The sequence below is a fragment of the Halichoeres trimaculatus genome, unplaced genomic scaffold, assembly GCF_033239565.1.
Source record: "Halichoeres trimaculatus isolate MK-OKI-2021-1 unplaced genomic scaffold, fHalTri1.1 fHalTri1_scaffold_1, whole genome shotgun sequence".
Lineage (NCBI taxonomy): Eukaryota > Metazoa > Chordata > Actinopteri > Labriformes > Labridae > Halichoeres > Halichoeres trimaculatus.
Genome location: NW_027437179.1, coordinates 10,697,605 through 10,716,649, shown reverse-complemented (window position 1 = coordinate 10,716,649; position 19,045 = coordinate 10,697,605). Strand labels below are relative to the sequence as shown.

At 40.2% G+C, this 19,045-nt stretch overlaps 1 protein-coding gene across 1 annotated transcript in view; it reads right to left on the bottom strand.

Annotated features, from left to right (window-relative positions):
- LOC141805407 (butyrophilin-like protein 2) overlaps positions 1 to 19,045 on the bottom strand; it is a 106,773-nt gene that overhangs the window by 74,627 nt on the left and 13,101 nt on the right. The window contains exons 5-6 of the mRNA XM_074690501.1: positions 3,761 to 4,039; positions 981 to 1,259 (exon numbers count right to left, since the gene is read on the bottom strand). Of these exons, the coding sequence (XP_074546602.1) occupies positions 981 to 1,259; positions 3,761 to 4,039 (558 nt within the window). The remainder of the gene's footprint in view (positions 1 to 980; positions 1,260 to 3,760; positions 4,040 to 19,045) is intronic.

The following is a 19,045-nucleotide window of genomic DNA, read 5'->3' as shown; positions in this document are numbered from 1 at the left end:
TTTTGATGTGGTCAGACTTAAACACCAGCTTCTGAGAATAAACTGAAAACCATGTGACAGAAATATGACGTCTGAGGCGCTCCTGAAGTTTCTCAACATGCAATGCAGGGAACAATGAATGAAGGAGCCTGATTAGACAGGGAGCTTTACTGATATAAAGATAAACTGCACTGTGCTGCTCTTCTGCTCAGAGACCTCACACAGACTTCTGTCAGAGAGTAAATACACACCACGAAACTCGAAAAACACATTCAGAGCAGCAACATGAAGGAGTTTAATCCAGGAATATTCAAACCTGTGCATTTACTACAGCAGAAGTTTTTACTGTATCATAATAAAAAAACATATTTAAAATTATCTTATTTTGCTAAATGAAATCCAGCAGTGTTTTAGTGTCTCAGAGACATCTCAAACTATTTTATCTCCTCTGTTCACTGTGATCAGGTCAATTTTTGTGTTTCTGTATCAAACTTGTTCAGTCAGCTGCTCCACAGTTACTCCTCATAGTTAAAGTTAGTGAGAGGAAAAGTTTCAAACTACCAGGTCAACTGGAAGGACTTGTTAACATGAACACATTTAATTCAGAGCTGTGGTTACACATCCAAAGATTATTTCTTTTTCATTCTGCAGCAGTTTGGTTTCCAAATCAAGAGTTTCACAAAACAAAGTGACAGAGAGCAAATATAAAATAAGGAGTTAGACTGGGTGTAACATCAAATAATTCTAATATCTGGGTATAAATGTTCCTATAAACTACATGTATCTGTTGAATGTGCTTTCATAAGGTGGATTTATGCACAGAAACTTCTGAAACACTGAAAACACAGACCTGAGCTAAAATCAGATGGAAACACACAGACCAACAGAGTGTGTTGATGTGACCGACCTCAGGTTTGACAGAGAAAAGTCTCTTTGATATTTTCTCTCAGACATTATTTGTTTCCTAAAAACAAACTTAAAGATAAAGTTGTCAGACTCACCACTCATGAACACGTGAGTTTTAGCCTCAGTCCTGTGGTTGATCTCTTCCTGTGTAACTACACAGCTGTAGTGGTCGGTCTTGGTCACTGTAGTTTGGAGGACGATGTCGTAGCTGCCTCCTCTTTCTGTGACCTGAGCTTCTTTAGCAGGAAGGATGTTTCCAGAGCTGTCCCTCCACTCCACCACAGGTTTAGGAGAAGCTCCTCTGACAACACACTGAAGCAGAGACCATTTCTCTGTGTGTTCAAGTATCGTAACAGATGGTTCAGGAGCAGCACCTGAGCACACAGCACATACAGACGGTGAAGCAGTACAAATATGACACTGTGACAGAATGAGGACGTGGTTTCATGCAAATCAACTTATAACAAAGTTTGAAACCTCTTAAAACTTTACACTATTCTTGACTCTCATCAGGACAGAAGGTCAGAGACTGTGAGCATTCAGACAAGCTCTGGATCTGTTTCTTAACACAACATTGTTTTTGTAATTCAAGGTACAAAGTTGTGTTAGATTTCAATCTGCTTTGTCTTCAATAATTCAATACTGGAATAAATTAACCTCTTGGTGAGCTTAAAATACTCTGTTTTTTTCCAAATTATTTCAGATTAATATTGCAATTGTTTTACTGATATTTATTTTTATGATCATTCAAAATCAGAATCGGAATTACTTTATTGCTGCATTCGACAGGGTGGAATGGGATTATCTTTTTGCCGTGTTTGGAAAATTTTATACAGCTTCACAAACCAGTGTGCATACATACATACTAACGACAAGTGGTGTGACTATTTTTCCCTAACACGTGGAACACACCAGGGATGTCCACTCTCTCTCCTTTTATTTGCCCCGGCAAATGCTCCTTGGTGTAAACTGGAGGCACTCTCTTGCGCTTCATCTTCTTTTTCTGCTCTGCTGTTTTCTTCCATGCCAAAAAAGCTTTTACACAGACAATCCTGTTATTTTTAATACTCTTAAAGTTTGGCAGGAATTTAGTTGTCATTTTAAGTTTTTATCTGCATCAGTTTTGGCTCCAATATACAAAAATCATTTATTTCCCCCTTTAATGTTAGACTGAACTTTTTTGCAGTGATACAGCAAATGTAGTGTTTTCAAGATCTGTATATAAATGGGGTGATCTCCACTTTTTCTTCTTTATCAACTTCATACAGGCTACCTCATCTCTTCACATACTTTCAAATCAGGCATTATACATCTACCACCTTTTCTAATTTCCCTTTACTTCCCTGTAAACCTCCATGGACCCATGTGCTTTTTCTAACCTACATCAAAAAGCATTAATTTCCCAAATTTTTGTCTCATTCACAGATAGCAGAACAATAAAAGCTAAAGCTAAGTGGGAACAGGAGCGTGGTACAGTGATAGGTGTAGGATGCTGGGAGGAAGCTGTTGACAGAGTTCAAACTACCACTACGTGTGATACACTGTAAACCCCAAAGTTCAAATTACTCCATTGGATTAAGCTATGGAAACTTTAAATTTGTTAGTAAGTTCAATTTACTCAAATGTCTCAGTTTTTAGAGTTGAAACTGATGATTTCTGAGTAGATTTAACTTTTGTTACTGTTTAAGTAAGCACAACTTAAATTCATTAGTTTTTGAAGCTGCACTTGTAACCCTAAGTGAGAAGGGGACGCAGTCGATATAAGACACTGCTGTATTTCTTGACGTAGGGCAGTGGCACAAGCTGTCTGTACTCAACATGGCACAGATCGATAGGTTGTGTGTCACAGCACAGATCAGCTGTCTGTGACCCTTGTGGCATCAATCAGCTGTCCATGCGCTATGTGGTGTGGACTGACTATCTATGTCAAAAATAAATATCTTTTTTCACTTAATTTCAAAACTGGCCAAAACATCATGATAGGCCAGTCAAACATTTAATGTATTCACGATTAAGGACACTGCAAAAGTAAACAGGTACAAAACCCCATGCCATGAAGCACAGACCACCAGTCAGTGCCATGGAGCTCAGACAACCTGTGGCCTCTGGGGAACAATTTCAATGAACAGCAGGGTCTCATATCTACTGCCTTCACTCCTCACTCACGGCTACTAAAGTTATATAATTAGAGCTGAGTTTTGTTGTGATGGCGTTTGTAACAATGAGTGGGGAGGGAACGCTGTGGATATAAAAACCCAGCTGGTCTTTAAAATGTTATTTAATTTAGTTGTTCTGATCTGATTCAATTTTTCATTATTACATTTATTCAATTCATAAGGCAAATTTATTGATATCACATCTTTCAGTTTGGAGTAAGGTCAACTTATTATGTTTTACAGTGATATGCAACATTTTTAATGTTACTCAATATTTTAATTTGTAACAAAAAGGCATCAGGTTTATTTGATTAAAAAAAATAGTAGAATGATTTTTCATGATAGTTGTAACTACCTAAGATGATGAGTTAAATCAAATTAAGTTTTCATATTTCATTACAAAGTTTTTTTTTGGGTTACCAGTTTACAAGCATTTCTCAAGTAAACTCAGCTTATCCAGGTTAACAGTGTGCAATGTATATTCCAGAACAGTCAAACAGGACAAAAGGTGAACTTCTTGAACGATTCCAAAGAATTAAAAGTCAGTCTATACCTTTCCCTCACAATACTTTGAAGTGCATTGACCAGTTTTTGGGGGAAATGATTTTTAGATTTGAGAGGAAACTGAGCCCATGTAATTCCTGGTGTCTGAACCCGATTACAATAAAGAAGTTTTTAAACCATCTTAATACAAAAGACATCTTAAAAAAAACACTCACCAGAGATATGCACAGCGATGTCATCATGACTCTGATGGCAAAACTCCTCCTGTGTAACTACACACCTGTAGTTGTCACTCTTGGTCACAGTAGTTTGTAGGATGATGTCATAGCGGCCTCCTCGCTCTGTGATTTCTGGATCCTCAGCAGGAAGGATGTTTCCAGAACTGTCCTTCCACTCTACCACAGGTTTAGGAGACACTCCTCTGACAACACACTGCAGCTGAGACCAGTCATTTGTTTCATTAATTGGCTTGGCCCATGGCTTTGGACATGTGCCTGTATAAAAGGAATAAATGTAAGACTATTTAGAGCATTTTCAACAGTACTAAAAGAAAAGAAAAGAAAAGAAAAGAAAATAAAAGAAAAGAAAAGAAAAACTTTATTGCCTGTCAGACAGTGACAGAAATTTGTTTTTGACAGGCTCATTTAAAAGACATTTAAAACACTCATTCACACACTCACATCTTCTATATTCAGACATATGTGAACTATGAGCTAAAAAGATTTAAAGACAAAAATTAAAGATTTATATAAGGCTTATTAAAATAACTGTTGTAAAAGCCTCACAACAACATCATACATCTGACTTTAACCAGCAGAATGATAAAATTCAATCTTCTGTTTCTGAACTGACTCATTGTTTTACTTTAGCAGAAACTTGTTTTTATAACTGTGATGGACATGGTAGTTATCTCTAATAGCTGACGCATCTTCTCTGGGAACTGAGCTTATTTGCTTAAACTAGAATTTCTTACTGGTTTTTGCACCTTTGCATTTTGCTTTTCCTTAAAAAATGCCTCAATTGTTGTCATTCGTCTAAATAACTGACTAACCAGTGATTTTTACATATTTCCCCATCATATCAGAGCAGGTCAATGAAGTCACTGGTTCCCCAAATGTGTTACATTTACATTTCTAAAAACTTAACGTTCTGTTTAATAAAACTAAAAAGAAAAGTAAACTTTTTTTCTGCTTGTGGTTTAACATTTATTCCAAGAATGAATCTTGGTAATCCTCTAAATGGTAGGATAACATACAAACAAGTCAGTTATAGATTTTAAGGCGTGTGAATGATACCACACATATGTGGATGAACTCAGGGTACACCTGTAAGACACGGGGCTGATATTCCAATCTGAACTCACCTGAGCAATCTTCTCCTCTGTCCTTTAATCTCTTAACATGCGGAGGTTGTACGCGACCAGAGAAATTCACGTCAGGAAGAATTAATACATATAAACTGTGATTTATTGTGTCTGTAAAGTCAAATTACACACGTTGTACCTCGTTTGAGACCGTGGGGGCTCTAATAGTACGTAAAATAAGTAATTTCCTAAAAAATAAAACCTGACTTTTCAGCAGTCAGCTTTCACTCTGCAGCTGTGATCCGTCGGTAGCTTTTTCAGCCACCCTGACAATTCACTATTAAATGTGTTTCCAGGACTTAAACTAAACAATTTTACACAAATGTGACTCATTTTGAAGAAAAACACAACGTCCCTTATAAACATCCTATGTTTGCCAAACCACGGATAAATAAAATAATTAAACAAAGCTCAAACCTGTCGCTGGAAAGAATTAGAGACGTTCATTAAACTTCCGGTAAAGTTTATAATTGTTGACGTTTAATCACCAACACAGTTTTAACCAATCATATTTACTGTCTCTGAAATCAGTAAACGCCTCGTGAAAAAACGAACCAATCAGCATTTTTCTACAATCTACAGGAACGAAGCTTCTGGAACTTTAACCCCAACAGCCAATCAGTGAACAGCATCCTCCCGAGCGCCTCCTTTGTCTGACTGATTGTTGTAATCGACCAATAGAAAGCCAGTACAGAGAAAACACTCCGAGTTCATAACCACCGAAACCAGCTGCCTGACCATAAACAGAAGTTACCGCTGACGGACTTTCTGTTATGGTGGGACGTTTTTATATCAGAAAAATGTTTCTTATGTTTGGTTTTAGACTTTATTCATTTATGCTAATAACGAGAATCATAATATAAGTGCTTAGTTTGTCTTTTAAGTGTTCAATCTAACACTTTGACAAATTTTTATTAACTTATTTCATCTCATCAGAAAGGTTAAATATCTTCTTTTGGTAACTTTGTAAAAGTTTACAGAGCTCTGTGGACACCTGCTGGACATGCTCTGTACTGCACTTTCTACAATATCTCAGAGCAGTTTCAATCTGTCAACATGAAACTTAACACAGACATTAGAGACAAGTTGAGGGAAATATTCTGTAAACTTCAGTCTGATAGTCCTTATTATGATTATTTCATTTTACCCAAAAGATGAAAACAAAGAAAAAGAATAAAAAAGAATTATAATATGTTCATAAAATTATTTCCCTTGCTGCCTACATTGAGGATTCAAGTCATGATAATGTACTTACTGACACCTCAGAGAGTTTACATTCACAATGACAGAATGAACAGTTATAGGTTTTTAAGGTCAAATAATCAAAAACTAGTTTAAATTTGTCGTGAAAAGGTACAAAAATCATACAGGATTTTGACAAAACTCAAGCAGTTAAGATACACACTGAAAGAAAAAACAAAACATAGTCAAGGTTAGAGAGCTTTGGTAATACATTAACATGGCATACAGGCATCACTGTTATCAAAATAAGCCATTTCATACATTTCATTTGACTCCCTAAAAGATAAAATAAAGTCTCTGATTGAAGAAACAATCTTCATTCTGTAGCATGAGACTGCTTTGTGTAGTTACTGTAAGATTAGTGTCAAATGGTCAGAGCAAGCATGTTAATCATTCTCTAATGTTGTCCTCAGACATTTATGGGATATAATTTATCTTACCCACTTTATAGTACAGAGTGAAATAAGTAGTCCAGCCACTTTTTTTTTGTATATAGTTCTGCTGCACAGAGATTATAAACAAGGACTAAGAGCGCACCTGGCTTTGTTTAACAGTACATAAATAAAGCTACAAGCTTAATTAAAGCTCTTTGAGTAAAATATTACATCTTGCTTCATGAGTCTGTACCAAAAGTAAATCAATATAAATAAAATAAGAAGTATTTATGCCCAATGCTTCTATAAAATGATTAAAACCATCTTTAGTTTTGTTGGATCAGCATTATTTTTACTTAAACAAATATTCACTTGGTGAATAAGTGGGTTTTGTTTTTGCATGATTTTAAATGGCTTATTTTAAAATCATTTGTTCACCATGCAAGCCTTAATTAATTAACTCAGCCTGAGCTCACCTGAGGCTCTTCAGTCCATCTGTAAATAAACTTTACTGTTTTAGAGTAGTACAATAAAGACACAAGTATTTGGGAGTATTTGTGAGAAATTAAATTTAAAAAAAAAATTAAGTATTTAAGCAAGTATTTTACTGAACTCTAACATGTTCTGTGCACAACTCTGTGAAAGTGTTTGAGAGCTCTGTGGACACCTGCTGGAGATTCTCTGTACTGCACTTTCTAAAACATCTTAGATCAGCCTCATTCTGCACACCTGAGATGAGACACAGGAATCATGTGTAACTTCAGGTGGATGCTCTGCTTTAAAACATGACTTTTTTTTTTAACTCACCAATAAGTGCATAAGGACAGTGAGATAAAGAAAAATTGGGGACAAAAACTGTGGCAAATGGTCTTGAATGAGAAATAAGTGGATATTTTCAAACTTAAACTGGTTCTCTAATTTTAATGACAATGAGTCCCATTAATTGTTATTAAACAGTTTAAATGGGAGATTTTTAAAAGACAAACATGCAAATAAAGAGAAATTAAAATAGACTTAAATAAAAATGTGTGAAATGTAAAAGACCTGATAGTCCTGACTTGACCAGTCCTCACAGTAAATCTGAAACAAGAGTTTGATGAAAGAACTCACCAACAACAAGCTGAACGCTGAACTTGGGGCTGTGCTGAAGATTGGGGAAAATACAGGTGTAGGTTCCACTGTCAGACACCTTGGTCTTTGTGATCTTTATGGAGGGGTTGCCGTTCTTCAGTTCTTCTTGAAAAAATGAGACTCTACCTTTAAACTGTTTATCTTGATCATCAAAGTCTCTGCCAGAGTAAAGGCCAGCATTATACATGAACACCCTCTCCTCCTTTCCCTTCTCCAAGTCTTTCTTCCAGTCAAACAGCGCTGACTCCAGGTTCTCCTTGGAGCTGAGGGAACAGGGTAAAACTACATCACTGTCTTCTGTCACCACCACTGGACCTGAGAGACAAACACACACTCATGATTTACATTGTCCTAACTAGACACTAAAGAATTTTAAATTAAAGATTTGAAAGAATAAGGGGATGAAACTTTTTCCTCTGGTCCCTCTAGTCCATTAACCTCCAGTCTGACTTTTATTTCATAGTCTTTAAAAGTCAATATAACTCTGTTTGACCCTCACAGATCAGGTCCCAGCAGACATGTCCCCAGTTCGTCTTTCTCATGGTCCATATCAGAGTGATGCTGCAGTTTAGTGTCTGCAGGATGGAGGAGACGCCCACACATCCACTCCCTCATCTATCACCAACATCATCACACTGAGCATGTCTGTTAAACGGCTGAAGCTGTCATTTCATGACGTCAGCTGTGTTATAGAGGCTGATGTGTTAATCCTGAAGAGTGATCATGATTAGGACACATATTATCAACTGTATTAATGCTCCTTCTTTTCAAATGGAGCTAAATGCTAATGCTAACAGCTTCAGGTGCTACCACTCTCCCTCCTCCTCTGATAAACTTGGTCCTTTTCTGTTTCCTGACTTCATGTTTGAACATTTCTTCACACATTTCATCTCAAAGAATTCAGAGTCAGTATGAGCCGTTAGTTTTCTCACCATTTTCATCAGTAAACGTTGATCCAGAGCGAGTCACCAGACAAAGACAGACGAGAGGAAGGAGCTTCATAGTTGTTGATGTCTCCTGAATATTCACCATCACTCTAACAGCTCTGTGAGGAACACACACTGATACACATCTGACTGAGAGCTGAGCTCAGCGACCACAGAGACATCACATGAATCCCTTAGTAATACTTCCTGAAAACTCCTTTCACAATAAAAGCCACATTTCTACTGAACCAGCTCATGACTGAGAAAAAAACTGTGGAAAGAAAAAGATTGTCAGAAAAAAGTCTGATCCTTTATCATACTTGAAAGAATATTTTTATCACACTGTTGAAGAAAGATACTGCAGAGAAAAAAGTAAAAGTATGGCTGTCTAATCAGCTGTTTGCACCTTAAGCTGTGATAACAGTTCATAAATGAAACCAGAACATACTATAGATTCATTTTTTAACCATAAAACATGTTTGGAAATAACCTTACAGCAATGTGAGGTGGGGCACTAGAGAATTATCAGTCAGCAGCAAAACTGTGACAAGACTGGCAGTGATAAGACCAGAAAGAGAAACACAGAAAACACAAACTCCATATGCTAAAGCATCACCTCATGTTCTGTAAATTATATAAAAATAAATAAATTAAAAAAATCTTATTCTGTAATTATTATGTGTCTCTTAAAAAAAAACAGCTGACTTTAATTTAGCACTAAAATATTTTTTTCATCGGACTGTAAAAATTTGGGTTCATAAGAATTACAAATCATTGCATTTTGTGTCTGTTTATGTTTAACACAGTGTCACATTCCTATGTTATTCTTTTTCAGTTGTTTTTATGTACTACATAAACTCATTATCTGAAGCTCCATGAAGGAGAAACAGCTTCAGAACTGTCCTTGGTGCTGAATATGTTCTCCCTACAGCGAACACCAGGGGGAGCTGCAGACCCAATAGACCTCTATTTTCTGCTCTGATATCATCAGACATCAGAGCATCACATTCTATAAAGTTACCAAAGGCATTATTTTTCTGTAATAATTATGAATATAACTTTTAAAAAAGCTGACTTTAACTTTGTGGCAGAGCATTTTTTTAATCTAACTGTAACAATATAAACAAATGGAGCTCTGTAAAGTTCCTAAAGGTGTCAGGGGAACTTTGAGGAGGTAACAATTCTTTAAAGAGGTGAGTTCAGCTTTCAGTGGATGGGGGAGGTCCACTTTAGTGTCTTTATCACAGTTTGAGCACAGACACATGAAGAACAGTCCCAGCACACAGTCTGGCATGTTTCCTGTTTTATTCAAAGGTTTGTACAGAAACCATGAAGCAGTGTGTGAAATGACACTCATGAGAAATGTCAAATTCTGGATTAACACCTGAACCAAGTAAAGAAGAAACACAGGCTCAGCACAAATCATGTCAACAGCACAAGTATGAACAGAGAAAAATCAGTCTCAGTACATTTGACTTTATCTGATAAATATTCACATTTATTTACAGCAGAAAGAAAGTCAGCTGATTTTAAAGTCCATGTCTACATCAGTTCAGAGCTTTAACAGATAAAAACAGCAGCAGATTCAGGTCATTCACTTTAGGTAGAAAAAGCTTCATTATCTCAGTTATTCATTCACATTCATACAAATAAACACACACAGTTTGGGTTTTGGTTTGTTGCTTATGGATTCAGGGCTCAGAGTGAAGTCCTTCTTCTGCTCAGATCTGAACTCTGTGTTAAAGACAAAACATGACCTAATTTGTTTTCCCTGTCAGTGAAATCTAAGCTCAGGCTCTTAAATGAATGGACAAATGTTTCAGCCTCTTCTGAGCTGAAGGTGCAGACACAAGTCCTCTCTCAGGACTCTCCTGGTTGCTTTAAAGTCACCTGATCCTTCAGGTGTGATCAGTTTCATTTGGTCTGAACTCCTCAGTTTTGAGCTATGTTATAAACTGAACTCAGTGAAGGTTAAAGTTTAATCCAGTTTCTCTTTAACTGGGTCATTTAGATTGAAATGTCATCCTCTACTGGTCTCAATGTCTTCACAAACACCTGATCACACACAGCCAAGAACACGCCAGAGCAGCCGACTTCACAGGACCCCAGAGTCAGGAGGTGGAGAGTTACTCTGCTTTTGAAGAGCTTCAATCTGCTCTTGAAGATGTTGGTTCCTCTGTTGGACCTAAAAAGTAAAGAAAGTTGAGACTCTAAAGAGGAAATTCTCAGGAATTATTGGAATAAATTGGATTTGTACATTTGAACTTACCTTTCTGTACCTCCAGAATCCAAACCCAAAAATAACAAAAACAGCAAGAAGAACTCCAAAAAGAATCCATCCAAAAGGTGGCCCGATTGGATCTTGATGTGGATCTGAAAACATAAAGTGTGTACGAGTCAGGGTGTGAGAATGTATGTGTGTGTGTGTGTGTGTGTGTGAGTGTGTGTGTGTGTGTGTGTGTGTGTGTGTGTGTGTGTGTGTGTGTGTGTGTGTGTGTGTGTGTGTGTGTGTGTGTGTGTGTGTGTGTGTGTGTGTGTGTGTGTGTGTGTGTGTTGATGAAAGCAGCTCTGGATGAATGTGAGCAGGAACACTGATGTTCGCTCTGATCTGAAAATCTCACTTTGCTCCTGCTCACCTCTTCAGCTCTTAGCTCACTTTGACTCTTACTCTCAGCACAGAGGAGGAGGATGGAGCTTCATCCTGTATCTGAGACCAGACTTTCCTCCACAGTTTGTTTTTCAAAACAAGAAGGAGAAGGAGAAGAAGAAGAAGAAGTTTTTTTTTTTAACAAAACACTTTATTCACAATAAAATTAAACAATCAGCTACTTTATGTTTATCATCTACTCAGCACAGACAATTTCTCAGATTTAGTTTTCCATCATGTACTTCACACAAAATGTTTTTAAAGCCCCACAACAGTAAAAATTCATCCACTTTTCCCATGGCCTTGTGGAATTGAAACTCAAGCCTCAGCCTGGCTTTAATGTTGCACTTCCACAAGGCCACAGGATCTAGCCCTGATCCACCTTGAAGCCTGTCTCTCCGAGTGAGGTAGATAGCCATTTTGGCTTCACCAATCAAAAAGTTTAAAATTTGGCACTTAAAATTATTCTTCCTGTTGTACTCAATGCAACAGACAAAAACAGGGCCAGAGAATACGACATCAAAAAGATTAAAAACTCCAGTTAAAAAGGTAAAAAAAAAGGATGACGTCTCCTGCACTCAGTAAAAACATGAAAAACATTCTCAGACAGACTACAAAAAGGACACTTATTTAAAACAGTGGGGTTTATGACTGATAAAAACTGTTGGTGGCGATCGCACCATGCAAAATCCTCCACTGGAGGTCACCAGTTCTTTTTTTTAATGGAGGATTATATAAAACTCTCCAGTGAGGTGTGTGTCCCGCCAGTCTGTCTGTCCACACACACAAGGGTCTGTCATTCAGGTTTTTCTTATGGATAGCTTTAACACAGTTCATGTACAGCAGCTTTTTGTCTGTACTGTGGAGAGTCATCTTTTTCACTCCACTGACAGCCAGGAGGGGACCGCTGAGGTCAGAGAGGTCGAGGCAGAAGGTAAGATCAGGGAAAGGGTCTGTGGGCTCAGACTGGACACGCCCCTCTCCGTACAGCCGAAGGAGGTGACTCTCTTTTTTCGACAGTTTCTGTATCCAGAGCTCCAGGCTCCTCTTAATCAGTCTGGCGGAGCGCATCCTTATCATAGTACCCATAGCCTCCACGTCCAAAAGATCTGGTCCTGCAGCATCCACCAGCTGTTTCAAAGTTACCGTCTGGGAGCCGGTCAGCGCCCCCATCAGTCCTGGAAGAGAGCTGCAACACACATCCAGTCTGGCACCATGAATTAAAGGCTCCATCAACAACCAGTGCAGAGAGTCACATTTCTCATTTCTTTTAAACTTGAACAGGGTGCATGATTTAAAAACACCCTGTTAAAATTTTGGTAACCCATTTAACTTTAAAAAATTAAGATCAGTTAAAAACAGCGCAGCATCCAGCCCCAGGTTACTCACACGCCTGAAGATGCAGCTGGCCACATCCCTCCACACTAAGTCTGGAGGTCCTGTGAGGTACCTCTGGACCAACTGTGTTCTAAAAGTGGCTGTTCGACTGGCCAGGTGGACAAGGCCCTGGCCCCCCTCCTCTCTGGATAAAAACAGCACAGACTGTGGCACCCAATGAAACCCATCCCAAAAGAAATTCACAATTTTACTCTGGATTTGAGCTAAAAGGCCTGATGGTGGGTCCAAACAGGCCAGCCTGTGCAAGAGCAGTGAGGCCACCAGGTTATTTAAAACCAGCACCCTCCCCCTGTAAGACATCTGTGGGTGAAGCCATTTCCACTTATTGAGCTTGTTCTCTATTTTTTCAATGATATTGTCCCAGTTTTTTCTCATTATGTTTTCTTGTCCTAAAAAAACACCCAGGTATCTGAAACCATCCCTTTTCCAACGTAAGTGTTGAGGGAGAAGTGGCAGACCTCTGTGCCATTCACCCACTGCAACAGCTTCACCTTTTCCCCAATTTACTTTGGCAGCAGAGACTGCAGCAAAACTTGCTGTGACATGAGCTAAAGTGTCAACGTCCTGCTGGTCTTTAATTAAAACAACAACATCATCAGCATAGGCAGACAAAGTAATGTTACTATTAAAACCAGGTAAAAACAGACCTTGAACACTCCAGCGTATTTTCTGGAGAAGGGGTTCCAGGGAGAGTGCATAGAGCATACCCGACAGCGCACAGCCCTGCCCAACACCTCTATACACCCTAAAAGGGGCACACAGGCTGCCATTTACCTTCAGCACACTCTCAATGTCTTTGTACAGCACCTGGATCTTAGTAATGAGACCAGTGCTGAACCCAAACCTCCTCATTGTCTCCCAAAGGAAGCAGTGCTCAACACGGTCAAATGCCTTTTCTTGATCTAATGCGATCAAGCCAATATTTAAACCCAATGAACTGGAGACTTCCAAAACATCCCGAATTAGGTAGATATTATCTACCATGGACCTGCCGGGTACACGGTACGTCTGGTCCCGATGGATGACCTGCTCCATAGCCTCTTTTAGCCGATTGGCTATAGCTTTGGAGAGGATCTTATAATCAGTGCAGAGGAGGGACACTGGGCGCCAGTTTTTTATCTCCTGTAGATTTCCCTTTTTTGGCAGGAGGATGATGATGGCTCTCCTGCATGAGAGAGGCAGAGAACCAGCAGCCATACATTCATTAAAAACATCCAATAAGTCATTGGCAAAGATGTCCCAGTAGGCTTTATAAAACTCTACAGTCAGGCCATCGATGCCTGGGGCTTTGCAGCTCTGCATGCTCTGCAGGGCCACGTGCAGTTCCTGCACAGACAGAGGGCTCTCCAGCTTTGAGTTGGTCTCCTCAGAGACCTGAGGCAGTCCATTGCAGAACTCCTCCATGAGCTCCTCGTTCTCCTTGTACTCACTGGTATACAGAGTAAAAACCCAGCGCTCTCTGCCTGATCTGGCCTGACTCGCTCAGTTCCTGCCCTGTGTCCGACCGCAGTGAGTGGATCGCCTTCCTCTGACTGTTCTCCGTCTCCAAGCTGAAAAAGAAGCTAGAGGGAGCATCCATCTCTGTGATGGTCTGGACTCGGGACCTGACAAGTGCACCTTGTACTCTGGTGTCCAGCAGGTTGGCTAAAGCCATCTCTTTAGACTTGAGAATTTCAACATATCCTCGATTTCCTGTGGACTCACTCAACTGCTCTAGCTCCACTACATCAGTTTCCAGATCTCTGATCGATCTGGTGATGTCCTGTGTAACATTGAGAGTGTGCTGTTGACATAATAATTTAATCTGGAGCTTTCCGTGGTCCCACCACTGTCTTAGACAGGTAAAATCATTTTTCTTCTGCCTAAAGTCAGTCCAAAAATAAATAAGTGCCCCTCTAAAACTATGATCCATAGTTAAAACTGAATTAAAATGCCAGTAGGCGCTTTTAGGTAAAATGTTTTGAATAAAAACACTACATAAAAGCAAAGAGTGATCAGTAAAACCCATTGGTAAAATCTTACATGTTTTAAAAATATTAAAATGATGCTTCAAACAATAGAAACGGTCAATGCGTGCTAATGAAACCCTGTTTCCACTAATGTGGGACCACGTGAACTGCCTGGAGCTTGCGTGCATCCTTCTCCATACATCCACCAGGCCATGGGATGAGACCAGCCGTCTTAACGCCTGCTGGGATGCTGGATGAGGCTCTGTGTGATCGCAATCTAAAAGCTCATTTTCTGTACAATTAAAATCCCCGCCTAGAAAAACGTAATCAGCTGACCCACAATCCTTTAATTTCTCTGAGACACTTTCATAGAAATGTTTCCTCTCTGCACCGTTGTTTGGAGAATAAATATTAATAAAAACTACATTAAAATGCTCAAAAACAGCTCGCACTAAAAGGCACCTTCCCTGGATGATGTGTTGCACCTCTGTAGACTTTGGGGTAAAAGCTCTGGAGAACAGAAAGCCCACCCCCGCACTTTGTGTGGTGACTTAAAAACAAGTCTCCTCTCCACTCTCTGCGCCAGTCCACCTCATTGCTGTCATCACTGTGTGTTTCTTGCAAAAATAAAACATCCACTTTTTTCTGATTGACTGTCTCGTAAACAAATGCTCTCTTTCTTTCCTCTCTGGCCCCGTTCAGGTTTAAAGACACGATTTTAAAAGTGTTCATAGTGGGTGAGAGGTTAAAAACTATACTGATAACAGCCAATAAAAAAAACATCAAATTTAAATTTGTCATTTTTAAAAAATGTTTAACAAATTTCTTTTCTGACTTTGAACATTATTTTCTTCAGTCTAAATACTTCTTGGTCAGTGAAGCCAGATTCAACTTTTGTCTTAATGTGGTGTCTGGCTGAATGATAAAAAACATTTTTGTCTGGGAAATAATGCTCTAGATTTACACCCTTCATACATTTTGTCTGTTGCAGGAAGGTTTTAAACATCTTGGCTGAGTACACCTGCTCCTGACTGGATAACTGTGTGTGTGTTGGTGAAAAGTCACTGCAATCAGAGATCCAGCCCTCGCTGTCACTGATGTCAGACTACACCTCCAAACCAGTCATCTGTTTACTGGCCTGTTTGCTGGCTTTAGCCGCTGCCACCACATTCTTCCTCTTACTGCGCCTTTTTTGAGGGGCAGCAGAGACCTCACCCTCCATCGGCTCTGTAGCCTCACCTGTCTCACCTGTTACACTAACCTCAACCTTACCTGAAACTCTTGCCTGACTGCAGCTCACCACCTTACCAATTTCACCCAACTGTTCTTTAGTCACCTCATTTTCCTCTCCTCCCTTTGCTCCACACACCTCCCTCACCTCACCTGCCTCACATGCTTGACCTGTCTCACCTGCTTCTTTCACCTCACCTGTCTCACCAAACTTACCTGTATCACCTACTTCTCTCACTTTACCTGTCTCACCCACCTTGTTTAACTCACACTCTGTCTCACCCTCCCTCACTGCGCACACCTCTCTTCTCTGTGCTCCACTCCCTTCACCTGTCTCTCCTATGACACTCTCCCCCTCTCCACTCACTTCATCTCCTGCCTGTTTGTCGCTGCCTGGTTCAGAGGCTGCTGCAGCAGGACTGCTGACAGCTGCCTCCTGCAGCTCTGCAGCAGGACGCTGCCCCCCGGCGCCGGCCTTCCCGGCTGAAGCGGACCGGGTCCCTGCGCGCTCAGGCTGCGCCAGGTGGAGTCATGCCGGCTCGCTGAGGGCATGCTTTGATCGCATGTCCTTCCTCACCACAACCAAAACATTTCATGTTGGACGATGTAGCAAAAAGCACATAATCAAAATCATCCATTCTCACACGAAACCCAATATTGAACTCCTCATCCCTGTTGTTCAAAATCATAAACAGTTGTCTCCGGTGGGAGACAACATGTTTTAGGAGAGGAGACTTACAGCCTGACAGCACCTTTTTTATAGGGGAAACCACTTTCCCATGCTGTGATAATTCTCTGCACAAGAATTCATCACTGATGAACGGGGGTACGTTTGAGAGTGTGATCTTCGTCGCTGGCAGAGTCAGTGGGAGCAACTGGACGAGCAGTCCATTCACAGAAATGCCAGCCTCGACCAGCAAATGAGCCTGCTCAACCTTCTCCACAAACAAAACCACTGCACCGTTCATCCCAGCAGCAGATTTAACTGCCCCATGCCCGATCACCTCACCAACGGCCAGAGCCACTTCCTCCACGGTGCACGGAGAGCCCGCAGCGACTTTAACGCCGTGCTCCCGTGTCAGCTGAGAGAAGCCTCCACCGCTCACCACCATGACCACGCCGACCTGCCAGTCAACACCTGGCCAGGTAAAAGCACACAAATCCCCCCAAAAGTGAAATAAACCCGACAAATAAAGACTCAAAAGACAAACACAACTACATGACTGAACACACAGAAAAAAAGACAGAAAAAGATAGAAAAAAACAAAGCTCAAACTTTCCGCGCTCTTCCGCTCTCCTTTCACACTCCTCCCACACGGAGAAGAAGAAGAAGAAGAAGAAGAAGAAGAAAAAGAACTCTTGTATCTCTACTCTCCTCAGCTCCTCCTCCTGCACCTCCACCTGTGTCTGGACTCATGATGGAGTCCCATCAAACTTCATCATTTCTCATCCTTCTCTGAACCTGTGAGGTAGATTTAGTTTCCTGATGATGAAGTCTCTCCTGGTGAAATATTAACCTGGGTTTGTGTTTCTGATCAGGAAGACTCAAAGATGACCACAAACTACAGATCGCTGTGATTCTCCTGGAGTCACTAAAACTCTTCATCTTTCCTCTGTGAATCCACAAAGTTCAGTCTGAGTCAGAGTGAAGCTAAACTTTGACTCAGACTGAAAACAAACCCTCCATCTGTCTTCATCCAGGAAGATCTCTCCATCAGAAACAGGCTGCTGGAGAAACTGAACCAGATCTGAACAAGACCTGAGAAAATGATGGGCTCATCACAGAAGGATCTACTGAGTGGTTCATGACACGTTGGAGGGGCGGGACCCAAACACCAAAACCTGCACATAGCTCCACCCCTGACAAGCCTCTGTCCAATCAGAGTGAAGCAGGTTTGTGGAGCAGGGAGCCTTAAAGTGACAGCAGCTAAAGAACAGTGTCTCAGACAGAGGCTGAAATGAGGGTTTATAAAACACCAGGGCCGTAACCACAAAGCTTCTCAGAGTCCTCTCAGAGAGATCCTAACTCAGCCTGAAAACTCCTAACAAGAAATCTTAGCTTCAGAGTGATTCAGGAAGTTTCTGAGAGCAGCTCTGAGCAAAGAGGAGACAGAAACTTTGATCTTAGTGAGGAGGTGTGGTTGACCCTGTTGCTAGGTATGACGCAGTCTCCTAAAGCTGTGATTGGTTGGTACAGATCGGGAAAAAGATAAGAAAAAAAAAGCGCTCTGTGCCGCTAGTAATGAATGAACAGTAAAATCACCAGTATGAGTGTTCACTCTCAGGATCTTAAAGTCCTCCTCTCTCCTCCTCACAGTTTTTCACCTTAGGAGCTCTCTTAAGGTTTAAGACGCTTTGTGAATAACTTTTATCTTAACGAGGGAAAATTCTTTGAAAACTCTTAGAAATAAAGAAATTTTGAGATTTTTCTAAGAGTGACGTCACTGAGAGCTACTTTTAGTCTTAGGATGCTTTGTGAGGCTGATTGGCTCTGTACTGCACTTTCTAAAATATCTCGGATGGCTGTTTTAAAATGAATAACATTCACAGATTTAAATCATTTTAATATAAAACAAAATAAAAAGACTACCAGACGATTCAGCAGCTGGATCTGTAAACACAGAGAGTGATTTTAAGACAGCAGCAGCAGCATTATAAAGGTGAACTGAGCAGTTTGAGATTCAGGATCAAGATTTTGGAGATTATAGACAATAACTAGGATGTTTCATGGAAATCTACACCACACATTAAAGCTTTGTTTAAGAGAGTTTCAAGCTTCAGATTTAACATGTGAAAATGTCTGACTACTCACAGCTTTAAACACATTGTCTGACTCTCATCATGAAGGAGAACAGACACAGTGAAGAAGTTCAGACAACACCTAAAACTTTACCCTGAACCTGTGTTGGTAAAGATTTCATTCAATCATTAACTTTTCAGAAAAACATGAAAAAAATCTGCTCTAACAATAAATTAATCTGATTTAAAGCATTGGTTGTTGAAGGTGTGGATGGTGTGAGGGCTCACTGTGTGGATGATACACACACTCAGTGCTCCTTCATTAAGCTCACCTGTCTGATCTAACTCACCTGTCCTTCACTCACTTTGTTTCTGAGGCTGTCACAGAGTTCAGTCTGATTCCTCTCTGAGCTCACAGATACTGATGGAGCTGTGATGGAGCACATTTTACTCACAGCTGTTTCTAATCATACAAACTCTTGGACTGTGAACAGGTCTCTG